The sequence below is a fragment of the Ursus americanus genome, chromosome 26 (assembly GCF_024610735.1).
Source record: "Ursus americanus isolate L20-20 chromosome 26, mUrsAme1.1.p, whole genome shotgun sequence".
NCBI lineage: Eukaryota > Metazoa > Chordata > Mammalia > Carnivora > Ursidae > Ursus > Ursus americanus.
The window spans coordinates 8,111,197-8,130,252 of NC_142152.1; the positions used below are offsets into that span (position 1 = coordinate 8,111,197).

General features: G+C 36.2%; 1 protein-coding gene across 3 annotated transcripts in view; it reads left to right on the forward strand.

Annotated features, from left to right (window-relative positions):
* MNAT1 (MNAT1 component of CDK activating kinase) overlaps positions 1–19,056 on the forward strand; it is a 199,507-nt gene that overhangs the window by 49,799 nt on the left and 130,652 nt on the right. For all 3 annotated transcript variants that reach the window (XR_015721772.1, XM_045810491.2, XM_087855981.1), the window contains exons 2-3: positions 9,893–10,045; positions 12,006–12,079. Coding sequence is in view for 2 of the 3 variants with exons in the window: in XM_045810491.2 (XP_045666447.1) it covers positions 9,893–10,045; positions 12,006–12,079 (227 nt within the window). In the remaining variant the exon portion in view is untranslated. The remainder of the gene's footprint in view (positions 1–9,892; positions 10,046–12,005; positions 12,080–19,056) is intronic.

Here is a 19,056-nt window from a genome sequence, read left to right on the forward strand (position 1 = left end):
TTGTTCTTCTAATCTATGAGCATGGAACTCTTTTCCATTTCTTTGTCTTCCTCAGTTTCTTTCATGAGTATTTTGTAGTTTTCTGAGTACAGATCCTTTGCCTCTTTGGTTAGGTTTATCCTTAGGTATCTTATGATTTTATGTGTAATTGTAAATGGGATCAACTCCTGCTTAATTTCTCTTTCTTCTATCTTGGTGGTGTATAGAAATGCAACTGATTTCTGTGCATCGATTTTATATCCTGCTGCATCAGTTTTAACAAGATGTATGCAGATGTGAGGGTGAAATGAGACCTGCAGCTGCTATCGTAGGCACTAGGGGCTGTGTGGGCGGGGTGTGCAATTTTCACAAGGTACAACTCAGGTTTCCATAGGGACTGGTGCACCACTGTGGCTGCCAGAACTGATGACCCATAAAACTGGTTGGAGGTGTTGTGGCAGTTTACACAGGTCTTCTGGGGGAGGGATCCCAGAGCTCCTGGACTGATGGAAGCATGACTGGAAAGGGCCATCTGCTGAAGCATGAGAGGGTGGGTCTTGATGTAAGCAAGATAGGTAGTGAGTGTTGGCATACTTGTTCCTGTAGGTGGCTGTGTGTTTATGCTTAGGGGCAGGGGAAGGAAAAGGTGCCTGATAGCTCCTTTATTCCTGGAGGGTTTTTCCTGTGATCCCTGCGGCTCCAGGATACCTCTGAGATGAGTAAATAGCTCTCCCTCCTTTATGCCACAGGCATTTTTCTAACTGCTGATTCTACACTGTATCTCCTTGAGCTGTTTGTTGCGCTGTCTCTTTCAGGGTGGGGACTCAGCTTGCTATGCCCTCTGGTCTCTCCCAGAACCAAGCTTGCTGATTTTTGAAATTTCAAGTTTTAGGTCCCTGTGGTTATAAGAACTCAGGAGGGGCTCCTGGCTGGCTCAGTTGGAAGAACATGAGACTCCTGATCTCGGGGTCTTGAGTTTGAGCCCCATGTTGGGTGTACAGACTACTAAAAAAATAATAAAACTTAAAAAAGAGCATATGAAAGTTGGCTCCTGTTGTTTTCAAAACCAAATATTATGGGACTTTGTCTTCCCAGTGCAGGCTCCCTACTGTGATAGTCTGTTTCTCACCTCCAACCCCCAGATATCAGCAGTCATTTTGGCTCCCCATCATGTCTCTGCCCTTCCTATTCTCTTTGATGTGGCCTCTTCTCTACCTTTAGTTGTGGAGTTTGTTCTGCCAGTCTTAGAGTTGTTTTCTGGGTTATTTATGCTGATGTGTATTCATGGGATGAGGTGAGCTTAACGCCACCATCTTCCCAGCTAATGCCTGTTATGGTTTTAAAATGAGCGTTATATGTGATTCCATTTTCTCTTCCTTAGCATATCAGTCTTATTTTTATTTATTTATTTATTTTTGATAGTAGCTGCCCTAGAGTTGGCAATAATACATTTACAACTAATCCAAAATCCACTGTCACTTAACACTATACTACTGGACAGTAGTGTGAGTCTTATAATAACAAAATAATCCAGTTCCTTCCTCCTATGTCTGTATTATTGCTATCATCCATTACACTTATATATAATCATACATAGGCTTACATATATGCACATAATGTATATACATAAGCTTACATAATCAAATATGTTGTTGCTGTTTTTCTTTTGAACGAAATGTTATTTGTTAGATTAATTAATAAAAGTCATTATTTTACCTTCATTTATTTCTTCTTGAGTGCTCTTTTATTTATGTAGATTTGAGTTTCTGACCCATGATTTTTCTTTCTCTAAAGAACATTTTTTAACACTTGTACTAGACAAGTCTATTGGCAACAAATTTTTTCAGTGTTTGATAAAGTCTTGTTTTTTTCTTTACTTTTAAAGGGTAATTTTTCAGTGTAGTAAATTCTAGGTTGGAGGTGTTTTTCTGTAAACACCTTAAATATTTCACTTAAGTATTTCTCTTGCATGTTTTTTGGGGGAGAAGTTGAATGTAATTCTTATTTTGTTCCTTAATAAGTAAGGTGTTTTTCCCCCTCTGGCTTCTTTCATCATTTTTTCTTTATCTCTAATTTTTTGTAATTTGGTAATGATTGCCTAGGGTTTTTTGTTTGTTTGTTTGTTTTGTTTTGTTTTTGGCATTTGTCTTCCTTGGTGTTCTCTGAGCTTTTTGGATCTTTGGTTTGGTGTCTGATGTTAATATAGTGGAAATTTTCAGTTGTTGTTTCTAATATTTCTTCTCTGCCTTTCTTCTCTTTCTGGTATTCCAGTTGCACATATCTTACACCTTTTGTAGTTCTACAGTCCTTGGATATTCTTTGTTCAGTCTTCTTCTCTTTGGTTTTCATTTTTCGAGGATTCTTTTGGTATATTTTTTTGCTCAAAGATTGTTTCCTCAGCTGTGTCCAGTCTACTAACGCCATCAAAGGCATTCTTCCTCTCTGTTTATATTGCTCACCTGTTCTTGCATCTTGTCTACTTCATTTGTTAGAACCCTTAACATATTATTATAGATGTTTTATATTCCTAGTTTGATAATTCTAACATCCCTGTCATGTCTGGTTCTGAGCTTGCTCTGTGTCTTCCAGTTGTGTTCTTTTGCCTTTTGGTATGACTTGTAAGTTTTTCTTGATATAGTGTAAAAGGAATTGTTCTAAGTAAGCCTTTAGTAGTGTGGTGAGGTGTTGGGGGGAAGGGAAGTGTTTTATATTCTTGTGATTAGGCCTCAGGATTTTAGTGAGCCTATGCTTCTGGACTGTGAAGTTCACAAGTGTTTCAAAGTTGTTTTTTCTCCCTCCTAGTTAGATGGAATGGATGGCTAGAATCGGCTGCAGTTGGTTATTTATCTTCTCCCAGTTTAGTTAGGCTCTGATAAAACCCCAGCTGGTTAGGCTTTGGTTAAGTAGTTTCACCTGAGAGCAAGCCTTATTGAGAAGCTAGAGTGCACTGGTGTATTTCAAAATGGTTCCTTTCTATACCTCCCCCTTCACATTCAAGTTATGATTGTATTTCTTGATAAATAAATCTTTATTGACACACGTCACCTGGTTCTCAGACATTTTGGTCTCAGTACCTTAATTACTAAGGACTGCCCAAGAGCTTTTATTAATAAAGATCATATCTGTTAATATTTACCATATTGGACATTAAAATTGAGAAAATTTGAAAATATTTATTCATTAAAAATTATAAACATATTACCTATCAATATAAATATTTTATAAAATACATTTTCCAAAACATAAATTTTGGAGTAGCATCGTTTTACATTTTTGCAAATTCCTTTGATGTTTGGGTTAAGAGAAGACAGCTAGATTGTGATATTTGCTTCTGTAGTGAATCTGTATTGTTACATGTTATTTCTGTTGAAATATATGAAGATGATATCCAACTATGGATGTATAATTGGAAAATGGAGGAACCTGTTGATAGCTTTTCCAGATAATGTAAATATTCTTTGGCCTACTTAGGTAAATATATATTCAGTTCCTTTGAATCACTGTGAAAGTAAAGGGGATGTTTTATTTAGCGTAGGGCCTGCATTTCTGGATATTGTAGTACTAATTGAATTTGCCCTTAGCTTTCCCAAGGTAGACTTACAGTAATGGTCCCTATAAAGATACATTCCTCACTTGGTACACTGGCAATTTGTTTTCTTTAAATTCTCCAAAGCTCTGAATGTTCCTGATGGTCATGTTGTGTTGCTTTACCATTCATATAATTGTTTATCAGGTCTTCCAGTGTGCAGTATTATTTCTGAAGCCCTTCATAAAGTTAGCTAGAGGACTTTTCTTTCAATTTCTGATTGACCTTCACTCTGTTTCTTCAACCATGTATTTGAAGGAGCATTGGGCCTCTGCAAAACTTGGATCTCAGCATCCAATACTATAACTCCACACACTTTTTGGCTATTCTAGGTTAAAACTATTCATCAGTGGCAACAAGAATGGGTTCAGAAGAGTAGAGTCCACATATTTTAGGAAATACTCTACTCAATATAGTGCATTTGGAACTGCCATTGGCTTGGAGCATTTGGAGTGTGATGTGTTAATGCTTACTGGCCAAGAGTGTGCAGTATAATTTGTTGAACTGTTGCTTATTGGCTGAGAGCTTATGGTAGAATTCAGAGTATACCTTTATCATAGAGTTTTATTTTTTCTTTTCTATTTTGACCACCATATTATGAACCCTTATGCACAAAGTTTGTGTTATTCTTTTGTATCCTTAATAGAGTGAAGGATATTGGTTTTGGATATATTGAGTTTGAGGTAACTTTTTTCTAAATAAAAAAATGTACCCATAGGATATCAAATAGGAATTGTGCAATAGGCAGTGTCTAATAGGAACCCAGGAGAGATATTTGGGCTAGAGGTAGACACTGGGGATTGCTACTTAGGTTATTGTAAAAGTTTTGAGTAAGAATAAGATTGAAAGAGAAAATGTGGAATGTGAAGCAGATCATGGGCAATTCTTACTAGTTACATGATTTTAAGCCAGTTATTTGACTCCCTAGTGCTCAGTGACCTCATCTGTATAGTAAGGAAAATCATAAAATCATATCTATGTTGTAAGATCCCTAATATATGTTATCCTTCTAACTTCCTTCATACTTTTCCAACCTTTTTCTTAAAAAAATATACAGTGTTGTTCAACAAAACATTTTAATTTGGTTTAGTTGTTTACTGGCAAGAGGGCAAAAAGGGAAATTAGATGTATTCCATGGTCCTTGCTGTTTGTAAGGGGGATACAAATCCACTTTTTGTTGCAAGGGGTGGGGGCTCATGTTTTCTTGGCACAGCTGTACTAAATTACTAGCTCTTTCCTTTTCCCCTGTATATAGCTCTATTTTTCTGGCTCAAAATGGACTTAAACATAATATTTGAATTTGTGCATTATATTATTTGCTTGTTAGTTGTAAATTGCCATGCTAAATGGTAATAGCCAACAGAAGATTGAATAGTTATTAATTTTGAGTTCTAAGGCAGTGGAAAAATGGGTTTACATAATTTCTTTCTTTTTAATTTTGAGAGTAAATTTTATTCCCCAAAGTCTATAATGTTTTAACACTTGCAGTTCCAGGCCATCCCTTCTATTTTTATGGATGAATTCTTTGCTTGATATCTCGAAGCACTGTGATGCAGTAGTTTTTTTCCTCAAGCTTTGGAGTAGATTATGAATTCCCTTTTAGGTATAAAATGATACATACCAATGTAACCTTAGGTTACAGAAAAGTTATTTACAGGTCTTAGAAAAGTTAGGCAGTGTATTTTGAGAGAAAATATTACCTTAATAATACCTAGCTCCTACCCTATAGAGTTCAGTACACATGGCTTTAAGGAATAATTTATTATAGAGAAAATCTTTTTTTAAGATTTTTTTTTTCTTTGTTGGAGAGAGAGTGAGCACAAGGAAGGGGAGTGGCAGGCAGAGAGAGAAGCAGGCTTCCTGCTGAGCAAGGAGCCCGGGGCGGGACTTGATGCCAGGACCCTGGGATTTTGACCTGAGCTGAAGGCAGACCAGACGATTAAGCAACTGAGCCACTCAGGCATCCTGGGAAAAATTTTTCTTCAACAGGTCCATATATTAAATGGAATATTATTCAGCCATCAGAAAGAACGATTACGCAACATTTGCAGCAACATGGATGGGACTGGAGGAGATTATGCTAAGTGAAATAAGTCAAGCAGAGAAAGACAATTATCATATGGTTTCACTAATTTATGGAACATAAGAAGTAGGAAGATGGGTAGGAGAAGGAAGGGAAGAATGAAGGGGGGGTAAACAGAAGGGGGATTGAACCATGAGGAGACTTTGGACTCTGGGAAACAAAGTGAGGGCTTCAGAGGGGAGAGGGGAGTGGGGAATTGGGATAGGCTGGTGATGGGTATTAAAGAGGGCACATATTGCATGGTGCACTGGGTGTTATACGCAAATAATGAATCATGGAACATTGCATCAAAAACTGGGGATGTACTGTATGGTGACTAATATAACAAAATAAAAATTATATAAAAAAGTTATTACTTGTTTATCTTTCAAAACCATAGACTTCTTTTAATTTAATTTACTTCATTTATTTGAGAGAGAGTGCATGTACATGAGGGAACGGGAGTAGTGGGCCTGTCAGAAAGAGAGGGAGAAGCGGACTCCCTGCTGAGCAGGGAGCCTCATGTGGGGCTCTATCCCAGGACCCTGGGATCCTGACCTGAGCTGAAGGCAGACTCTAAACTGAGCACCTCAAGACCACAGACTTCTGTTTTGAGTTGTTTCAGGAAGCCAGTGAGCTAAAGAAGAATGAAAAGTCCTGATAAAAGTGGATTACTTCAAAGAAAGTCTTTAAATACAAAATTTGTGATTATTTACCTTTTCTAAGTCAGTTAATCTATTTTAATCTATTTATTAATCTGTTTTAATCTATTTTAGGTATTGAAATTCTGCATGAAATATAATTCCTTTTGAAAAAGTAAAGCAAGTCAGTCAAAAAATCTTGACAAAGGAATATAAGCAGTTAAATATTGATATAAGAAAACAATCTAAAAATAAGTTGTTTAGAGTGAGAAGAAGGTGGGCACCATTCTGGTTTTTAAAAACAAGAGAAAATCGTAATGATATCTTTGGGAGTGGGTAATGACTAAGGATTTGGGTTCTTCCAGCAAATTTTCCTGTGCTCCAGAAAATATTAAGATTTTGTATGAAAAACTTTCTTGCACTCTTGGAGGCCAGAGATTGTCCATATACTGCTATTTTGGTTGCTCTGTTGCTGGATGCAATGAACCAGCAATTATTAACTTTTTCTTTTGTTATTTTTTTATATAACTAATTTTTATGTAAATACTTTGTAAATATGTATTTTATAAATATGTAGAAAAACATTGGTCACATAAACTCTAAAAGTAGTATGTTCCTTGTGGGAGGCGAGATGGAGAATAGAACGAAGTAGAGCTTTAAATTTTTTTCTCTGCGTGCTTATATATTTGAGCTCTAAGAAAAGAGTTTTTTGTTCTTATAGCAGATAAAGTCAGAAAGGGAAAAAGTTGTATAGGAAAATAAATTATTTAAAAAATGCTTAAATACTGTTGAAATCCTTATGATTTAAAGCAGATTTTTAAAAAGAGATATAGAACTGATTGTGGAAGCAAATAATATATCTAATATACAGTATAACTTTTAGAAATATTTAAGTGTTCTGTATTACCTTGTTTTTTAAAAAAAATTTTAAAGATTTATTTGAGAGAGAGAGAGAGGGAGAGACAGAAGGAGTGATGGGGAGGGCAGAGAGAGAGAGAGAGAAGCAGACTCCCTGCTGAGTAGGAAGCCTAATGTGGGGCTGGATCCCAGGACCTGGAGGTCATGACTCAGCTTAACTGACAGGTTAACAACTGTATTACCTTATTAAGTGAATTATCAACTGAGTCTACTATCCAAGACCTTGAAATTTAGAATATTACTATTTGTGGTTTGATATTTTTGAGTGTTTTAGATGGCTCCTTGCTTATAAATGTCTTTAGTCAGTATAGTTTTGTTTTATTTATTTAATTTTTAAAATGATTTATTTATTTATTCTAGAGAGAGAGCATGAGTGGGAGGGACAGAGGAGAGGAGAGAGAGAATCCCAAGCTGACTCTGGCTCAGTGCAGAGCCCAGCCCAGGGCTCAATCCCATGACCCTGAGATCATGACCTGACCTGAAACCAAGAGTCAGAGGCTCAACTGACTGAGCCACGCAGGCACCTCTAGTCGGTGTAGTTTTAAAGTGTGCTCATTTTCAACTTCTGTAGTTAGATTTCATTTTCTCTAACTACAAAGATCAGGGGAAATGCACCACTTCCAATCTTCCGAATCCTACAGTGAATTTTCTGGGGTTTTGTTGATCTTGATAATGACAACTGTGATCTGTATTCTCTTAGGAATTTTTTTTTCTTTCTAATATTTGATGGCACTGTTAAGATAGAAATATGCAAAGGTCAATGTTATTTTACTAATAACCAACTTTAAGAGTTCTTATTTCCCTGTGTCATTCTTCTCATTTAGCTTATTCAACAAGTCAAGTACGTACCTGGAAGAAATAAATGTTCCCTTCATTCATTAGATTTTCTCTTTTCCTGTCTTATATTCATTTTTTTAGTATGTATAGTTTTTTGAGTACTTACTATCTGTCAGGCACTGGAGATAGAGAACAGGTAGGCCAGATTCCTGCTCTCATGAAGTGTAAACACATCCTCCATCTTCATAGAGGTTATAGAAAATCAACACATAAATAATTTCAGGGCGCCTGGGTGGCTCAGTTGGTTAAGTGTCTGCCTTCGGCTCAGGTCATGATCCTGGGGTCCTGGGATCGAGTTCCCCTTTGGGTTCCCTGCTCTGTGGGAAGCCTACTTCTCCCTCTCTTTTTCTCATGAATGGATAAGTAAGTAAGTAAATAAATAAATAAAATCTTAAAAACGTAATTTCAGATAATGCTAAGACAGGAGTGATTAGGGCTGGTGTAGCTGTAACACATGTGGAGTTGGGCAAGATTACAGCTGGAGGACTGTATATCAAAATGTTTGAATATTAGTTAAGAATCAGGGGCGCCTGGGTGGCACAGCGGTCAAGCGTCTGCCTTCGGCTCAGGGCGTGATCCCGGCGTTACGGGATCGAGCCCCACATCAGGCTCCTCCGCTGTGAGCCTGCTTCTTCCTCTCCCACTCCCCCTGCTTGTGTTCCCTCTCTCGCTGGCTGTCTCTATCTCTGTCGAATAAATAAATAAAATCTTTAAAAAAAAAAAAAAAAAAGAATCAAGCTACACCGTTGGTACAGTCTCGAGTTCCCATGCTGTCCACTTACTTCCCAGGACTACATCCTCAAGACCCAGAGGCTAAAGGAACTGTTGTTTTTTTATAGCCAGCCTTTCTACTTGTTAGTTTGATTAGTAACATGGATATCTTGCTACTAAGATATCCATGGTTGAGTTGAGCCTGGACCCATCAAAAACAGTGTGAACTGATCCTGTCAAGTCCCTAGGAATCCAGTATGGAGAGTTACCCTCTCTAGATCCTTGTTTTTCCAACTCAAGACTTTCAGGAAATTCTAAACTCTTCCCCAAATTGCACTTCCCAAGAAGAGAGGAGGGAATGCAGGTATCTGGGAAACGTGGCTTTCCTAGGCAGTCCTGGTGGATTTAGGACAGCCAACTTTAACTGATTAAAGCTTTTATGAGAAACCATTCCTTCTATGAGTTCTCAGGGCAGAAGCTGTGGTGATTTTTCTCCTTTCTTCATAGATACTGGGGTACCATCAGTTCCTTCTCCTTTGGCCTGGGGCAGGGCGGGGGCAGGGAAGACCTCTTTCAGCTAGCACCTCTCCCTTGTAATTCCCATTTGCTCAGTTGCTTATTGAAGTTTTGGGGGAAAAAAAGACAATACACCACAACTTCCTTATAAGGCTGAAAGAGGAAAAAAAATCTTTGTTTTAGTGATTGTGGTATGCAGAGCACTTTGAAGTGTAGGCCTTTGGTAGAGGCTTTTCTTGCCTAGGTCTAAGAGTGTTACTGACTGAGAATGAAGGTGACCATAGACCATTCTTTTACATGCCTCTTTGACTTTTCCCTATCCTGCTAGCTCTGAATCTGCCTAGCCCCTGACTCAATTAGTTTTAATTTGTAAATTTGTTTAATTTGTAAAATGAAACTGGTATCCCTTGGGATACCTATGTCTAAAAAGTAAGCTCCAAATGAAAATAAATATTATCTAAAAGTTTTTGTGTGTGTGTGAGATTTTTAAGTAGCAATGATTAATTTTTCTTTCTCTGCTTCCCTGCCAGAAAAACACACCTAAACAAAAAAACCACCAAAACAACAAAAAAAGGTAAACTATATACAAAACTGTTGTGGATTTGAGTATTGGCTTAATTACCTTGTATTTTCTCCTTACAGGTGTGAAAGTTGTGTGGATTTACTGTTTATGAGAGGAGCTGGAAACTGTCCTGAGTGTGGTACTCCACTTAGAAAGAGCAACTTCAGGGTACAACTCTTTGAAGATCCTACTGTGGACAAGGAGGTTGAGATTCGGAAAAAAGTCCTAAAAATGTAACTATAATTGTTCGAATGATTCAGTATACAAAGAGGACTTTAAGTATTATTTCAATAATTGCTATAAATATTTACTGATGGAAATACGGACAGTTTGGCAAGTGAATAAATATAAATTCGTCTATGGATTTGTTCAACAGAAATTTATTAAGTACTTAGAGAATATCTAGCCTTTGTTAGAGAAGAGTAGATCATTTTGATTGATAGCTTTACAATTTGTTTATTATTTTTTAATTTAGTTAAATATATATTGAGTACCTACTGTGTGCATACGCTGTGTTATGCATATTAGGCACTAGGTATGAAATGAGTGAAATAGCTATGAAACTTGCCCTCATAAGGCTTACAGTATAATAGTATAGGATAGCATGGAGTTAGATAATAAAACAGGCAAACTAAACAACTATGTGATTATAAACTGAGAAGAATATTATGAAGTTAGTGACTGAGTGTGGGTGTGGGTCACTGATATCAGGTGGGGCCTGTATCATTTGAGATTTGAAGTCTGTTAGAGAAAATAATGTGTTAGCTATAATTTATTTTCATATATATCTGTGTACATAATATATTTATTTTTAATATTATCTTTTTCATTTATAATTTAGTTTTTACTTTTTTTTAAATATTTTATTTATTTGAGAGAGAGAATGAGGGAGAGAGAGCACACAAGTAGGGAGAGAAGTAGAGGGAAAGGGAGAAGCAGACTCCCCGCTGAGCAGGGAGCCCAACATGGGTCTTGATCCCAGGATCCTGCGATCGTGACCTGAGCTAAAGGCAGATGCTTAACCGACTGAGCCACCCAGGTGCCCCTAGTTTTTACTCTTTGTGGATAGTTTTAGGTTTTATTTTATCTGTCCTTTTATTAAAAGTCACCTTATTGTTTTTGAAGTTTAACAAATTAATATGTAAGTTTAATTTATTTTTATTATTTTTATTATTATATTTTTTGGTGGTATATGTTTCAACCTAAGTCACCACTGTTTTAAAGATTTGTTTATTTTAGAGAGAGAGTGAGAGAGCAAAAGAGTGAGAGCAGAAGTGGGAGGAGCAAGGAGAGGGAGAGAAAAATCTCAAGCAACTCTGTGCTCAGTGCGGAGCCTGATGTGGGGCTTGATCTCACAACCCTGAGATTGTGACCTGAGCCAAAAGCAAGAGTTGGACCCCCAACTGACTACGCCACCCAGGTCCCCCCTAGGTCACCAGTGTTTTAGCATCTTTCTAGGTACTTAACCTGTGTTATGTTATCAATGTCGCAGGCTGCTCTTTTATTGTTTTTATTGTTTCTGGGAGATAGTCTCTTTTATTTTTATTTTATTTTTCTTAAAGATTTTATTTATTTATTTGAGAGAGAGAGCTGAGAGAGGGAGAGCACACGCAGGGGGTGAGGTAGAGAGAGAAGCTGAATCCCTGCTGAGCAGGGAGCCTGTTGCAGGACCTGAGCCGAAGGCAGGCGCTTAACCAACTGAGCCACCCAGGCCCCCCAGAGTCTCTTTTATATTTATTTATTTATTTATTTTTATTGATCCCTGTAGTTTTTAAATACTTCATAGGGACATTATAATATTTGTAGAATTTCCTGATCTATTATTCTTTAGACTATAATTGTCATGAAAAATAGGAAGGTGTTTTTTGAATTAAGTTTTAGCTTTCTGAAAATTATCAGCTCTATTTATAAGAAGTAAATCAGGCTCCTAATTTCTTTTTCTTTCTTTTCCTTAAGTTTTAGAAGGATTTAAAATATTTTATCATTCTCTCTTGATTCTGTTCCTTCTCTGTAATCATAAGAATTTAAGAACAACATTCTTGGTCATGGTGTCAAGAAAAGTGTTTTACACAGTAAGCAATAAGCAATCCTTTTCTATGTATCATGAATAAAATATGTAAGAAGCAGCAAACCAATTAGATAATATTGAAAGCAAGAGATGTGTAATATGTTGAATTTTTTCTTCTATTAAAGATACAATAAAAGAGAAGAAGACTTTCCTAGTCTGAGAGAATATAATGATTTCCTGGAAGAAGTGGAAGAAATTGGTATGTTTTTTGATGCTTGTACTTTTGGTGTGATACCCTGTGTTCTTTTATCTTTTAGATGCCTAAAAGATAAACATCTCACATAAAATCTCTAATAAGTTTTGTTGTGATGGTTGTTGCTTTACCTATTTACTTTCTGTTGTACTTTAATCATGTTTAAATTGAAGCCATACTTAAGTAAAGGACATACTTAAGTAATAAACATTTTGTCTCAGGAAAAATAGTATCACTTTTTTTTCCCCCAAGATTTTATTTATTTATTTGAGAGAGAGAGAGCACAAGTGGGTGAGTGGCAGAGAGAGAGGAAGAAGTAGGCTGTCTGCTAAGCAGAGAGCCTGACATGGGGCTCGATCCTAGGACCCCGGGATCATGACCTGAGCTGAAGGCAGACACTTAACCGACTGAGCCACCCAGGCGCCGCACTAGTATCAGTTTATAGCTGGGAAGAAAGGCTGTATCTGTATATATCATCTATATGTTGAGGAGGTATTAGAGTCAACACAAGGAAGAAGTACACAGATTTTTTAAAAATAGGATTTCTATTATCTATCTATGGTGACTAAAGCCATATGTTGTTTATCATTTATGTCTCTGTGCATACAGTAGTTTGAAAATAATTTGAAGCAGTTGACTCTTGAAATGGCATTCTTTTATTCAGTATTATTCTAGAATCAGAGGTTAGAGTAATCTTAGTGCCTTTTCTTTCTTTTGTGATTAGTCAAAAGGAGATATGTTCAGGGGCTCCTGGGTGGCTCAGTCGTTAAGTGTCTGCCTTCGGCTCAGGTCATGATATCAGGGTCCTGGGATTGAGCCCCGCATCAGGCTCCCTGCTCAGTGGGAAGCCTGCTTCTCCCTCTCCCACTCCCCCTGCTGGTGTTCCCTCTCTCTCTGTGTCTCTCTCTGTCCAATAAATAAATAAAATCTTTAAAAAAAAAAAGCATACGTTCATCAAAATAAAGAATTATTTTTGGTTTCTTAAATAAGATTTCAGAGATATTAAAAAGCCTGGACGTTGTTATACATCAATTAAAAAATTAATGCTTTTTTATAGCTGCCATAATTATTATTACTCAATATAGGTTTGGAAATGATACAAAAATTACAGACTGTGAAAATAAGAATGAGACTTAGAGAATTAAACAAATCATCTTTTTTATTCTTGTCTCAAACCTGATAGACAAGCTTGTACTTATGTTATTTCGTATTTAAAATATGAATATAACAGATTGATCGTTCTTTAGAAGGTTTATGTATGGAAAATTTTTAGAAAATTTAAACTCTTGAAGAATGGAGTATTCTAATGCCTTTAACTTCTTTATTAACTGAGAAAAGCCCAGAGAATCTTTTTATTTCAACTGTTACGGAAACTTTTCTAAAATGCCTAAGTTCATTTGTTATGTCATAACAAATAGCATGTACAGAATATAACTTAAGCTTTTTCTGGGATCTTTTAGTGCCTTGGAGCCATTGTTTTTTCATTCTAATTGTATTAATTGCACTTTATATATAATCTTAGCAACCATCAGTGGCTTGGAGTTTAGTTGAACAAGTGGTAGAATTGGGAGTGACAAGGCAAAGTAGAAAAGTTATGATATTGACTGAGAAGATAGACCAAAAGAAATCTGTAAGAAATGGGCAAATGTAGAACTCTGGCTGTACATAGATATTAAGTATAGGACAGGCAGTTGGAAATAATGGCAGGAAGAAATCCAGCTCACCTTTGTTCTAAAGGCAATGCGATTAGTTAAGAGTCTGGTCAGGCAATAAAGAGAAAGGAGATTATAGATGTCACAGAGTGAGTTATAATACATGGTTACAAGTCCAAGCAGGCAGGTAGAATGGATAATCTAAAGAAACCAATGGACAAAGAAGGTGGGGAGGTGGGGATCTTGATTCTAGAATAAGGTTCTGGTTGAGCAATTATTTTTAAATATATATATTTTTTTCTATGGAATGAATTAGTTGGAAGATATGAACTGGGGGCCCATAGGTAAGACCATGTTTATGTCCAGAAGCAGGGCCAGGATTGACAGGTAAGAGCAAGTCTGGCTATTACAGTTATAACCATATGTAGTCCTTTCCTTACCAGATAAGAAAACTGGGGCTTAGGGGCGCCTGGGTGGCACAGCGGTTAAGCATCTGCCTTCGGCTCAGGGTGTGATCCTGGTGTTGTGGGATCGAGCCCCACATCAGGCTCCTCTGCTATGAGCCTGCTTCTTCCTCTCCCACTCCCCCTGCTTGTGTTCCCTGTCTCGCTGGCTGTCTCTATCTCTGTCGAATGAATAAATAAATAAAACCTTAAAAAAAAAAAAAACTGGGGCTTAGAGCATTTAATTTGAAAGTGATTCTGCTATCATGTATATTCATGAAGGACTATCTTCAGTTGCAGTTATGTCGACGCTTTCTTAACCTACCTCCACTTAATTGACCCATTGGGGTAACCGACATTTCCCAGTTCTTCCATAAAATATACTGATTGAAGCCCAAAGCATAATGAATACATGATTAATCTTGTTCATTAGAAGATGTCCTCAAGTACATCTCTGTACTTCTCTCACCAGTTCATTTATATACTGAGAGTTATTTTCACTGGTAACCAGGCCTTCTTATTTATTTATACTTGTAATTATGTAATTTAATCAAGTAGTTTATATGGTTGACACACCTTCTGAAGGATTCTGCTTCTCAAGTTCTTACTCCACTTTAGAAAATGGAAACTGAACAATATAGATGACAAATATGGTTTATACAAGAAAGAAGCAATTAAATAAACTAAAGAGTAGACATTGGCTATATGTCATTAAGTTAGAGAATGACTGTATACTTACTATATATGTTTTAAGTTAAAGTATTTAAGGAGTGTGTGTGTGTGTGTTTTTCTCCCTTAACAGACTTTTGTAAGTAATCAGCTACTGATCTTGATCATGCTGGATAAAGAGCAGTTCTGACTGTATTTGAAGGTATTGATGAAGTTTGGGGTCTAGCCTCTTGGACTTTAGAGTTTATTTTCTGAACTTCAGCTCAGTTTAGCAAATATTATTTGTTCTATGTGAACTGCTTTACTTGCGGGACATACATGATCTTTGCCTTCAGTAAGTTCAGCCTTTAAGGGGGAAATAATTATGTAAACTAATAACTGTAATATAATGTGAAAGTAGTATAGGCATTTATAAAGTGTTATGGGAATAAAGATAACAATTCAGCATTGGAAAATGGAAGTATAGTTTGATCAGAGAAGAGGTCATATTTGAATTTGACCTTAAAAGATGGAATAGGAATTTACTAGGTGGGAAGAGGATGGAAGAATATTTCTAGCAGAAGACAAAATTACAGGGATATAAGGGTATTGAATATGTTGGAGAATGAGCAAGTAATGTTGCAGGTAAGTAGAACATGGGGAATAACTAGAAATGAGGCTTGAGAAACAGACTAGACCTGGGTTAATGAAAGCTTTGCAAGCTGGGCTGTCAGGGTAAGATTTTATTCTGTGGTCAATAGTGAGCCAGCAGGATAGTGTGGAACGATGTGGAATATTGACAGGAGATCCTTGAGTCTGGGAAACATTTTTAAGGGGCCATTAAAGCAATTTGGATGAGAAATAATGAGAGCTTCGAGTAGGTAGTAGGGGGGTAGAATAGATAAAGGGGATGTTTTAGACAGAATATTCAAGGACTGATTTGGGGGGTGAGGTAGAAAGAGCAGGCAGGGATGAGTTAAAATTGAGGACCTTAAGCAGTAGTATGGTATTAATCAAGAAAATAAAAGCTGGAGAACAGGCAGTATTTTTTTATTGTTTTGTTTGGTGGAGAGTGAAGCAATGAGGGAAAGACTAGTTTTAGCTCTTTTAAAGTTTTGTTAGGATGTGGCTCCACCACTTAGTTGTGTGTCATTGTTTTAATTGTTACAGTATAAATAAAACTTCCTTTTAAAATCTTGTTTCAGTAGCTATCTACTTTGTGTTTTCATGCTTTCAAAGATGATTAATTCAGTGTCTGTGATATCTGTATTGGCTATCTCTGTGTTAATCAGAAGTATAAAATGTTAATTTAATGGGCACCTGTTAAGTGCCAGACTATGCTGTATTCACATTATCTCGCATAATTTTCACAACTCTGAGATAGGCATTTTTATCCCTTACTTTGCATGTGGAGAAGAAATAAAAGGAGCTTAAGTATTGTACACAGGATTACATTGCTAGTAGATAATGGAGCCAAATTTTGAACATAGGTTTTTCTGACTCTCAGAGCCCATGAAAGTGCTTGCTAGTCTTAGAGTAGCTCTAGTCTGAGTCTAGAACATGGGGTGCTAACTGGGGAAATAGTAGGAGATGAAAGAAAAATAAGTAGATTGGGGCCATATTTTGGAGGACGTTAAAGAAGATCGAACTCAATAATAAAGATTGAAGGGTGCTATTGAAGATGCTTAGGCCTAAAATGAGAGGAATAGAGTTGGTAGGGTGGCTAAGGAGTCAGTGTTTAAGGACTTATAAATTGGGGATTGGTCATTTGGTTAAATTAATTTCATTTTGAATCCTTTTAACATCACAAATACAAAAATTTTAAGATACTGTAATTTTGAATAATGGCATGAAAATTACAATAGAAGGGGCACACATGAAGATGAACTTTCTTATACTATTAACAATAGGCTCCTTTCTATGGTTATGACAAACTAAACATAAAAATTCTTGTTCCTTTTGGCCCCAGGGATTATCTCAAAGGTTTGTTCTTAGTTTCATAATAAATAGATTATTCTTTTGGTTCAGGGTATGCTTATTTTGAAAGGGTGAGAAAGTCCTAAGGGCTTTAATTATAAATTCTGGATGTCAAAAAGACTTCAAAATTGTACTTAAATAACATTAAATCTTTCAGAAAATACAATAGGGTTTTTGTTGCCTTTTAATACTTGACTAAAGGCAGGTCAGCATCTGAGCTAAACCAGCAACCAGATAAGGGGGCAAATGACTGTTACAGAAAATTATCTTGTATTCTTTTTTCTTCAAGACTGTTATACCAACCTGATTCATTATGGCATGAATGAGACTTGCTTCATCTGAAAAGTTTTTAAAATAGTACTTTACTTTTTTAAAAAAACTTTTATTTTTTTTCTTCTTTTTAAAGGAAGCAATTTGTATTATTTATGATTATAAATTTGTATCTATTATATTGCTATTACCTTGGCTTTCTAAATGAAGAAATAAATTGGTTATTTTAGTTTTCTTGGAATTGATTATAAAGTTTTTAATAAGCATAAAAGAAAGTTGTATACAGCTAAATTTCACTTAGGATTCAATTTTACCTATTCTGGGTTCTACTTAATAGAAAATTTAAATCGATAGTACACTGTCTAGCTTGCTGATAAACTTTTCTTTAACTGTTCTAAATGTTCTATTAGAGTTCAGTATAGGATATCAGTTTGATTACCTCTATTTCTCAGATTTATAACCAAAAGAAACCAAGATAATTTTTTCCCTGTACTTTATATCTGCTTGCTTTGCCGTTCTGTAGAATTCAATTGTGTAATTATAAAGATCATTTTAATTAAATCTGTAATTATAAAGGTAATTATAAACATTAGCATTGGTTTATTTATTTTTTCCTTTTGTGGTAATTCTACAAGTATTTCTTGAGCTTTTACCAGATGGGAAGTTCCTTTTTTTTTTTTTTTTTAAATAGACCTTATTTTTTAGAGCAGTTTTAGAGTCATAGCAAAATTCAGTGGAGTTCCCATATACCCCCTGCCCCACACATGCACAGACTTCCTTGCTATCAACATCCCCCCACCAGAGTGGTAAATTCGTTATAATCAATGAGCCTACATTGACATATCATTATTGCTCAAAGACCGTAGTTTATATGAGAGTTTACTCTTCATGTTGTACATTTTATGGGTTTGGACAAATATATAATGACATGTATCCACCATTATGGTATTGTACAGAATAGATTCGCTGCCCTAAAATTCCTCCGTGCTCTGCCTGTTTGCCCCTCTTCCTCCCCTAATTTCTGGCAACCATTGATCTTTTTCTGTCTTTTAGATTTACCTTTTTTAGACGGTCACATAGTTGGAATCATAGTATGTAGCCTTCTCAAATTGGCTTCTTTGACTTAGCAGTAATATGTGTTTATGGTTCCTCCTTGTCTTTGCATGATTTGATAGCTCATTTGGTTTTATTGCTGAGTAATATTTCATTGTCTGGATGTTCCACAATTTATCCATTATCCTATTGAAGGACATCTTGGTTGCTTCCATGCCTTGACAGTTATGAATAAAGCTGCTATAAACATTTGTGTACAGGTTTTTGTGTGGACATAGTTTTCAGTTCCTTTGGATTAATACCAAGGAGTGTGATTGTTGGATAAAATGGTAAGAGTATGTTTAATATTGTAAGAAACAAAATGTCTTCCAAAGTGTTGTGTCGTTTTGCATTCCTGCTGCAGTGAATGAGAGTTCTTGTTCCTCCACATCCATGTCAGCATTTTATGTCAGTGTATTGGATTTTGGTCATTTTAATGGGTATGTACTGGAAATTTTTTATTGAAGTGTTGGGAATAATAAAGATGAATCAGACCTAGAATCTGCCCTCAATGAACATTAGGTCAAATAGATACGTACATCGAAAATAATTTTGTGGGGTAGAAAGTGGATAAGTGCCACCAGTATGATATTAAGCTATGTATTGTGGGCATTCAGGGATGGAGAGATTGTACCGGCAAAGTGAGTTATAAAGAAGAGCTGGTGATTAAACTGGATGTAGAAGGGTGGGCCAGATATGGATATCCACAGTTCTGGGTTGAGGTTGGTTCTAAGATATGGGTTCTCTGGGAGCAGTATGATCACAAGTATGGAGGTAGGAAAGTGCGGAGCCTGTACAGGTGCAGAGGAAGAGCTGAACTGTGCTACCAGTGTTTTTCAGGCATTGAGAGAAATAATACAACTAATGTTGTAGATAAAAGTTCAGGCTTTAGAATCAGATA